This window comes from Danio aesculapii, chromosome 1, assembly GCF_903798145.1.
Source record: "Danio aesculapii chromosome 1, fDanAes4.1, whole genome shotgun sequence".
NCBI lineage: Eukaryota > Metazoa > Chordata > Actinopteri > Cypriniformes > Danionidae > Danio > Danio aesculapii.
Genome location: NC_079435.1, coordinates 52,845,913 through 52,856,772, shown reverse-complemented (window position 1 = coordinate 52,856,772; position 10,860 = coordinate 52,845,913). Strand labels below are relative to the sequence as shown.

Sequence of the window (10,860 nt, the reverse complement as noted above, 5' to 3'; positions counted from 1 at the left end):
TATTGCATCACACAAAGTTGGCACAGAGCGGTTTAATTGCTGTCATGTATGCTTAGCTTGAGAAATAGACAATTAGTAGTGATTTCCGCAGCCCGTGTTCTTCAAAAGCCCCTTTGACTTTACTTTGCTTCAAAACCATATAACCAGCATTTAATTAGACAAGAGACACATAATTATAAGTCAGAGTAAAACCATTTACTCTTGCCTCAAATCCCACTTTAATCCCGTGCTTTGGTCGTAATTAACAAACACCTTTTTATTTACAAGTACTGGAGTCAGGTAACACTAAAACATTCATTCATTCATTTTCCTTCGACTTAGTCCCTTATTTAACAGGGATCACCACTGCAGAATGAACCACCAACTATTCTGGCATATGTTTTATGTGCAAATGCCCTTCCAGCCGCAGCCCAGTACTGGGAAACTCCCATACATTCTCACATTCACCCAAACACTCATACACTACAGCCAATTTAGTTCATTCAATTCACTTAAAGCGCATGTCTTTGGACTGTGGGGGAAACCGGAGCACCCGCGAACATGAGAAGAACATACAGTACAAACTTCACACATAAATGCCAACTGGCCCAGCTGGCACTCAAATCAGCAACCCTCTTGCAATGAGGCGACAGTTCTAATCCACTGAGGCACCGTGCCGCCAACTAAAATAACACTGGAAGCATTTTAAATAATGTGTAACTACACACTGTATTTTGTTGAGCTTACATATTTAGGGACCCATTGGATGTTTACACCCTAGCAACCACAAAAATTAATACAATTTTATACTTTAATACAGTTCAGCATTATGGCTGCCCTTAAACGGCCGGTTATAAATGTTACATAACAACATTTACATAACAACTCCTTAACATACTGTTAAATAATTGTCTCTTTATTCAATTATATATTCAAATATTAAAGTAGGGCGATACGGTGGCTCAGTGGTTAGCGCTGTAGCACCTCACAGCAAGAAGGTTGCTTGTTCAAGTCCCGGCTGGTCAGTTGGCCTTCCTGTGTGGAGTTTGCATGTTCTCCTCGTGTTCACATGGGTTACCTCAGGGTGCTCCGGTTTCCCCCACAGTCCAAACACATGCGCTATAGGTGAGTTGAATAAAATTAAACTGGCAGTAGTGTATGTGTGTGAATAATTATGTATGGATGTTTCCCAGAGATGGGTTGCGGCTGGAAGAACATCCGCTGCGTAAAACATGTGCTGGATAAGTTGACGGTTCATTCCGTTGTGGCGACCCCGGATTAATAAAGGGACTACGCTGAAAATGAATGAATGAATGTTTTCCAGTACTGGGTTGCAGCTGGAAGGGCATCCACTGTGTAAAAGCATATGCTGGAAAAGTTGGCTGTGGCGACCCCTGATGAATGAAGGGACTAAGCTGAAAGAAAATGAATGAATAAATATTAAAGTAACAAATATAAATTAGATAAAGTAGTAAATTATATGTTAATTCTTTGGGTTAGCTTAATATGAATCATTTTATCGGGTAAATCAACCTACATTAATCCAAGTAAATAACATAGACTCAAGTCACTACCTTTCTTCAAAAATGTTGTGACATTTGAGAGAAGCAGAACTATGAAAAAACAAAAAGTGTTTAACTGGGACTCAAAACAGACATGCGTTATGGGAGATGTAGTTTATAGTCAACAAGTGGCATGGACTTTTATTATAATGTTGGGCTCAAATTCGAACGCAAAGCATCGTGTCGTCGCTGGCTCTAAATTACTTGTGAGATGCTTTTCACCTCGTATGAATATTTGGCTGCAGTTGAATATTCGAACTTGCGTGAAATACGCAAATTCATAGAAACGAATTCAGTCTACATCATTCAGATCATTCAGTTTGCATTGACTTTGTATATAATTAGCTTGCACTTATATTTAAATTCATGCTTGGTGTGAATCATATGCTCATATGGGCCTTGAGTTTGACACCCCTGCTTAATATATAGGTCTCTTAGCCTATAAATGTATTTTAGACAATGCTCCTCTTCTATCTACTGGGTTCAAATGGGTCATGGAATTTCTGGAATATCATGGATTTTTAAAATGTCTGTTCCAGACTTTGAAATGAGGGAATTTTTTTTTTAAGTCATAGAATATCATTGATTTTTATTGTCATTTTTAAATGTTATTTCAGAATATAATATTTTGATACAGTGTATGAAGCCAACAGGACCTTGACAAAGGTTTTGCAACTGGTATTTAATCATTGTTTCAGTATTTAAACTCACAGATTTGAGTAAATTAATCATTATTTAATGTTCAAAAAGTACTATTATTTAGCAGAATGAGAAAGTTAGTTTGTTTGCACACACAAGAAATTTGTTTTTGGTGAGAAAAGAAGTTCTCGGTGCACACAGGTAGAGACCAATTGCATGAGCAGTTATTCTTGGAGGTAATGGCCCCGAGGCCTTTTGAAGTCAAAATCTGTCCCTGCTAGCAACCATTAAGAACACTTTAAAAGCCATTCAGAACACTTAAGCAGGGCCATAGCAACAGCCTGACCACCCTAGCAACCACATGGCCACAATTAGTACATTAGGCTGCGTCCAAAATCGCATACTTCTCTACTATATGCAGTAGTATGTGAAAAACAATATGCGAGCTGAGTAGTTTGTTCAAATTCATAGTATTCGAAAAACAGTAGACAATAAGTACCTTGATGTGTGCATCGAATGAAAGCTACGCTATTATGCCAAACGAGACAATTAATATAACTGTTCGTTCGAATGGATTATTAGGCATTTATGTACTAATTTCAACTAACTACTCTTAAATAATTGGTTTGTAAATAATGCATTATTGTACTAACTTTGACCTTATTTTAGAAATTTGAGTAGTTTAGTAGTTGAAAAATAATCATTAACAAAGTATGAAAATACAATCATTATGCACATTATATACAGTTGAAGTCAGAATTATTAGCCCCCCTTTGATTTTTATTATTATTATTATTTTTATTTTTATTTTTTTTATATTTCCCAAATGATGTTTAACAGAGCAAGGAAATTTTCACAGTATGTCTAATAATATTTTGTTTCTTCTGGAGAATGTCTTATTTGATTTATTTCAGCTAGAATAAAAGCAGTTTAAAAATTTTTAAAACACCATTTTAAGGTCAATATTATTAGCCCCTTAAAGCTATAATTTTTTCGATAGTCTACAGAACAAACCATCGTTATACAATAACTTGCCTAATTACCCTAACCTGCCTAGTTAACCTAATTAACCTAGTTAAGCCTTTAAATGTCACTTTAAGCTGTATAGAAGTGTCTTGAAAAATATCTAGTAAAATATTATTTACTGTCATCATGGCAAAGATAAAATAAATCTGTTATTAGAAATGAGTTATTAAAACTATTATGTTTAGAAATGTGATAAAAATGTGTCTTTCCGTTAAACAGAAATTGGGGAAAAAATAAACAGGGGGGCTAATAATTCTGACTTCAACTGTATGTGCTTAAAAGTCAAGAATACAGTATTTGTAGCTGTATTTATAAACCGCGTACTAATGTCTATTAATGTAAAGTTAATGCTTAACAAGTGATGAAGTAATTATTTGCAAATGCTTAATAAATGATAATTCATAGTGTGCAGTTATTATAAAGTGTTACCCTACACATCCTTCTAGCAATAAGGTGGTAAGTGTGACATTATTAAAAAAGCACTACTCACCAGTGGTGTAAAGTAACTAATTACAAATACTCAAATTACTGTAATCGAGTAGCTTTTCTCAGGAATTGTAATTTACTGAGTAGTTTTAAAATGTGTACTTTTACTTTTCCTTGAGTGCATTTTTAGTGCAGTATCTGTACTTTTACTCCACTACTTTCTTTCAATCTGCACTCACTACTTGATTATTTCTTGTCTATGGGAATTAGAAAAATCAGTCGTGTGATTCCCGTCCAATCAAATCACACATAGAAGGTGAATCGCATCATAATGTACTACATCAAGACATGGGCGCTTTATAATTGCAGCAAACAGTTTGGAAGCATTAGAAATGTCCAAGAATACATCAGAATCTTAATACATCAGAATCAGAATCTACACACATTGACCCAGAGACTGTTTAGATACTTGTCACTGATGAGAAGATGACAGATGTTTACTGTATGATGACCTTAAACGTCAATGTCCTTAAACGGCTTTAAACGTCATGCAGGCACAAGAAGTCAACATGATATCAGATTGACGTTGTACGCCAGCGTTGTGGGGACATTACATTTTGTTTGGAAATGAAAATCAGGTTGACGTCAGAACTCAAAGTCAATGTCCAACGTCCAACCTAAAACCAACCAAATATCAACAGCTAATGATGTTACAGCTTGACGTTGTGTGGACGTTACCACTATGACATCTATTGGACATTAGATTTTGGTTGCCATACCTGATGAATAAATATCAATATTTGACGTCAATATAATGTTGGTTTCAGATGTTGGCTCGACATTGGATTTTGGTCACTTTCTAACACAACCTAAAATCAACCAAATATTAATGTCATTTGACATCATTATTGGACATCAAAATAACGTTGTCCTTAGACGCTGACTAAACTTTGAATTTTGGTCACCTGATGTCACAACCTAAATCTAACCTAATATTAACGCTTTATGATGTTGTGTGCCTGCTGGGCAATAACTAAATGCACTACAGAATGTTACGTTTACACACATATGCACAAATTCTGTGCAGTCTCTTCTGCATACTTCGGTTGTAACGAGTGCTTATTTGTGTTACTATTGCCTTTCAATCAGCTCCAACCAGTCTGGCCATTCTCCTCTGACTTCTGGCATCAACAAGGCATTTGCACCCACAGAACTGCGGCTCACTGGATATTTTCTCTTTTTCGGACCATTCTCTGTAAACCTAAAACTGGTTGTGCGTGAAAATCCCAGTAGATCAGCAGTTTCTGAAATACTCAGACTAGCCTGTCTGGCACTAACAACCATGCCACATTCAAAGTCATTTAAATCATCTTTTTTCCCCTTTCTGATGCTCGGTTTGATCTGCAGCAGATCGTCTTCACCATGTCTACATACATAAATGCATTGAGTTATTGCCATGTGATTGGCTGATTAGAAATTTGCATTAACGAGCAGTTGGACAGGCGTACCTAATAAAGTGGCCGGTGAGTGTACATGGCGCTGTAAATGTAAATGCAGTAATTTTGATTTACAGTAAGTTACTGGTGAACTGCTGCCAGTACGTTACTATAGATTCTATGGGAAATTGTTAACAGTGTGTACCTGAAGTGGAAGCTACATTAGTTATCTGTCTCCAGACCTCACTCTCTTTCTCTCTCTCTCAGAAAGCCTCTTTCAAAGACACCTTGAGCCGTCTTGAGCGGTGATGGATGTGCGGGGACGCTTGGCTGGACATTTATAACGTCCCTCAGATGACTCGACTGTTTGCTAACTGTGACATACACACACACTCAAACACTGCCACGTTAGCGATTTACAGGCCAGACCAAAAAACTGGGTCAGTGTGCTTATGTTTGACAGGAACAACAAAGTAGCCTATACAGTACTCCAACTGCACACTTCCTGCCCTTGAGTTATTTCCACTGAAACACTGCAAGTCCTATGAATATTAACATGCGCTGTAGGAAAAGCTGGGCTTCACGCAATCGACTTCCCTCAACATGAAGCATTAAGTTAAATTCAACACAGGCTCATTCTGAAAACATAGCCCTATAAACGTTTTTGGAGGGGGCGACGCACTGGCGCAGTAGGTAGTGATGTCGCCTCACTGCAAGAAGGTCGCTGGTTTGATCCTCGGCTGGGTCAGTTGGCGTTTCTGTGTGGACTTTGCATGTTCTCCCTGCGTTCGCGTGGGTTTCCCCCGGGTGCTCCGGTTTCCCCCACAGTCCAAAGACATGTTTTACAGGTGAATTGGGTAGGCTAAATTGTCCATAGTGTATGAGTATGAGTGAGTGTGTATGGATGTTTCCCAGGGATGGTTTGCGGCTGGAAGGGCATCCGCTGCGTAAAACATATGCTGGATAAGTAGGCGGTTCATTCCGCTGTGTCGACCCCAGATTAATAAAGGGACTAAGCAGAAAGAAAATGAATGAATGACGTTTTTGGAGATCGCCAGAAGTACGTATGGCTGCATTCCGTCTTTAAAACGAATAGTATAGGGCAGTATGGTGCCGTTCCTTTTCATGCTTACCAGCTGACCGCTTACCTGCATGAAGAGCAGAGTTGACCATGATCTGTCGGTTGGTAAGTCAGTCAGTCAGTCGACAGCGGCCTCTGGTGGATTTACGTTAGAACAGCAGGCACAAATGGCACTTGCGAGAGGAATATGAGATCTGAAAAAGCAAACACAGCGACCTTGGTACATTCATGAAAGCAAAACTATAATAAAAGTAGCTCCTGGAATGTATTTTGCTCTCTCCAGAAATGTATATAGGGGTACATAATCAGAATGAGCTTGGGTTGGTTAAATGATTAGCTTTTACAAATTTAAGTAGATTGAACAACACAGGCTCATTGTGGATATGTACCCCTGTCTACATTTCTGGAGAGCTCAAATTATGTAGCCAGTGGTACACATATTTCATCTGTAAAACGAACGCTACTGGGGCGGTGTGGCGGCTCAGACAGCTTCTGTTCCTTTTAACACTACCAGCTTACCACTTACCTCCATGTGGATATATTTTCCAGTGTTACCAATTTGCCCAGTGCCTCGCCACATACATCGGCGGACTTGGAACGCGGAGCGGAGATGACGGGGTTCAAGTCCAGCAAAAGAACTGTCTTCTTCTTTTCTTTCAGTGGCGCTACTGCTCTTGCAGAGCCTTGGCCTCTTCAAGCACTCTCCTCCAGCCTTCCTGATCCAATTCTCGATTTCACCAAGCACGTAATCCTAGGAAACGTAGAACTTCTTCTACGCCGTCTAATCACCTCTTTTGTGGCCTGTCAGGATGTCTCCTTCGTTCTTGCTTTAGCTTGTATTCTTTCTTAACAGCTCTCTGTTTGGGCAAACTCTCTAAGTGGACCAGCCATCTTAACCGGTTCCTCTTTATTACTATGACCAGGTTTGGCTCACCATACAGGTCTGCCACTTCTGTATTACTCCTTTTCTGTCATTCATCAAAAGAACAGTTCCCGAAACCAGGTAAAGCAAAAGCAAAGATATGAAATAAAAACAACAGGCTAAAAACATGGTGAAATCATGCGGCTGCTATGGCTTATCTTTTTCTAGATTACTTTTGAAAACACTATCGGTTGGCTATGGGAATGGGAAGGGGAAGTGAATGGGTGGGTAGGTGGGTCAGTCGGTCAGTCAGTCAGTTGAGAGCAAGCTGGCCTGGTTGGCTGAAGTGTATATTGCGCCCTCTGGTGGATTTATGCAAGAAGAGGACGCACAAGAGAAGTTTGAGATCATTAAAAAGTGTACACAGCGGTCTCTGGCGGATTTGCAAAAACAAAAACTGTAATCAGCCATACCGCCGCTTACGTTTTTCGCTGTCCCCAGGAAATGTAGACCTGAGTATGTATCTGCAATGAGCTTGGGTTAGGATTGAACATAAAACAATTAAGTTGTCTCAAAAACAACCCCAAGAATTGTGTTTCAGCTCAATTTAAATAAGCAGTTTGAACGAATATCAAACATCATTTTTTGAGTGTACATTCAATTCAAAGCCGTTTTACAGTTTTTATGCGTAAAATGTTTGCCGAGGACGTTCAGAGTGTGTGATTGTACCTGAATGACCTGGATATTCCCTGTTGGAGGTGTTATATTGTTCTCTCTGTGTGTGTTTTCTGTCTTTCAGAGGCCCTGCAGAGACCGTACTATGCAGACTACTCTCCAACACGCCTCTATATTCACACACTCTGCACTAGTCATTATCTGGACATCTTCATCACCATCATCATCGCCATTAATGTACTCACAATGTCAATGGAGCACTACAGACAGCCCAAGGTTTGGTGGATCTCTCTCTCTCTGTCTCTCTCCCGTTCACACACACTTGTACAGCTATCTTTATTGGGACCTCCCATTGACAATGATTCTTAATGATACCGTACAAACTGTATAGTATATTCTATTCCCTTAACCTACAGGTGTCAAAGTCAGTTCCTGGAGGGCTGCAGCTCTGCACAGATTAGTTCCAACCCTAATTAAACACACATGATCTGACTAATTGAGTCCTTCAGGCTTGTTTGAAACCTAAAGGTACTGTAAGTGTGTTGAAGCAGGGTTGGAACTAAACTGTGCAGGGCTGTTTGACACCCCTGCCTTAACCCAAACCATACAAAAATCATTTTGCACTTTTATTTTATTATGTAAAAAAATAACTTCAAAATGTGTGATTTATAAGAACTTTTCCTTGTGGGGACCAAAAAATCTTCCCATGACAAGGTCAAAATGTACGGATATTGCTGTATTTGTTGGGACAATAGGTACCCACAATGTTAGTAATACAAGGTCTACACTCACACATACACACTTCTGAAGGGCAATGACACTAGCAATAGGTTTGCGTGCAATGAATGCCAATGGTATATTAGTGTTTTTAAGTCAACACATTATGGCATATCAGTGCAGTTGAAATAGCTGTAATGTCTTGCATTTATGCATTTTAAAGAAGATGTTTGTATATTATTTGTATTTATTTATAAGTATTTTCTGCTTTTTGTTATTCTGTTAAGTGTTTTATTCATTTGTATTATTTTTTAGAGACAGTCTGATTTTTTAAAATATAATTATAAACTATTAAACGCATTGCAAAATTGAATTATTTATTTTCAGTAATTTTACAAATTAATGTCTTCAAAATTCATAACAACAAATACGGTAAATTGTCAGTTTGTTTATAATCAGTTTTCTCTTTTATTTTTTATTAATATTTCAGTTTTTCAGCTTGAATGAAATAAAATGTATACTTATGCATATTATTTTAGATTCAAATCAAATAGAAACATTTACAGCAATGTTTCTCAACCACGTTCCTGGAGGACCACCAGCTCGGCACATTTCTCGGCACATACACAGCGGATGGCTTAAACCAGCGACCTTCTTGCTGTGAGGCGATCGTGCTACCCTCTGTGCCACCGTGACGATATTATATTAATTATATTATATTATATTATATTATATTATATTATATTATATTATATTATATTATATTATATTATATTAATTATATTATATTATATTATATCTTATTATATTAAATTAAATTATATTATATTATATTAATTCATTATTACATTATATTATATTATATTATTTATTAATTATATAATTATATTATATTACATTACTTACATTACATTATATTATATTATATTTATTATATATTATATTATATTATATTAATAATATATTATATTATATTATATTATATTATATTATATTATATTAATTAATTTATATTATATACATTACATTACATTACATTACATTATATTATATTATATTAATATATTATATTATATATATTATATATATATTATATTATATTACATTACATTATATTATATTGTTATATTATATTATATTTATTATATTATATTATATTATATTATATTATATTATATTACATTATATTACATTATATTATATATATTATATACATTATATTATATTGTTATATTAATTATATTATATTATATTATATTATATTATATTAAATTATATTATATTATATTATATTATATTATATTATATTATATTATATTAATTATATTACATTACATTACATTACATTATATTGTTATATTATATTAATTATATTATATAAATTATATTATATTATATTACATTACATTACATTACATTATATTATATTATATTATATTATATTATATTATATTATATTATATTATATTATATTATGTTATATTATAATTCTGTTACAATAAATTTTTTGATGATACATTTTTAAGCATTTTTATGTCAACCAAAAAGAAAATTGGTTTTGAAATGACACTTGACATAAAAACACCCGAGTCATGCAAAAATATTATACAATTTTGTAATTAGAGTTTAATATTCCAGGTCTCTGACTATCTCTGTGTGTGTCTGTGTTTCTCAGTATCTAGATGAAGGTTTGAAGTACTGCAACTATTTCTTCACACTGGTCTTTGTGATCGAGGCAGCACTCAAACTGGTTGCCTTTGGCTTTAGGAGGTTTTTCAAAGAGAGGTAAGGCGCCATCTTGTGGACATCATAGAGAAATACAACATTTTTTCCTGACAGTAAGTTGATTAATTCAATTTTTTTTTTTTTTTTTTTTTTTAACAATTTAGCACATTGAGATGAAAGCTGTCGGTCTGTTGTACCATATGGCATTACAGATTACTCATCATAGCTAATTTCATTAATATACACTACAGTTTCTAGTGTTGGGAAAAGCAACTATTAAAAGTATTTTATTACAATCTTGCATTAATTCTTATAAAAGTAAAGGATTTTGCTACTTTTAAGGAAAGCAATGTGTTGCATTACTTTTTTCTTCTGAGCTGGGCTTGCTTGTTCATAATATTGAAAAAAATGCTATTCATTTTTGAAGAATGTAAAACCCATATTCATTCATTCATTCATTCATTCATTCATTCATTTTCCAGCGGCTCAGAACATTCAAACTTCACACAGAAATGCCAACTGGCTTCGAACTCGAACCAGTGACCTTCTTGCTGTGAGGCGACAGTGCTAACCACTGAGCCACTGTGCTGCCCCCTAAACCCCATATTCACCAAAAAAAAATTAACTAAATAAACCTAAGACTGTAGGAAAAGGAAAAGTTCATGTCTGTGCCGTTGAGAAGCAGCTCAAACAAACCTTTCTGGATTTTCTGGATTACAAGAATAAGATGCA

At 35.6% G+C, this 10,860-nt stretch overlaps 1 protein-coding gene across 1 annotated transcript in view; it reads left to right on the top strand.

The window, feature by feature from the left end:
- The window catches only part of cacna1hb (calcium channel, voltage-dependent, T type, alpha 1H subunit b), a 204,060-nt gene that overhangs the window by 178,155 nt on the left and 15,045 nt on the right, over nt 1–10,860 (top strand). Inside the window, exons 25-26 of the mRNA XM_056453793.1 lie at nt 7,811–7,962; nt 10,079–10,188. Coding sequence (XP_056309768.1) covers nt 7,811–7,962; nt 10,079–10,188 — 262 coding nt within the window. The remainder of the gene's footprint in view (nt 1–7,810; nt 7,963–10,078; nt 10,189–10,860) is intronic.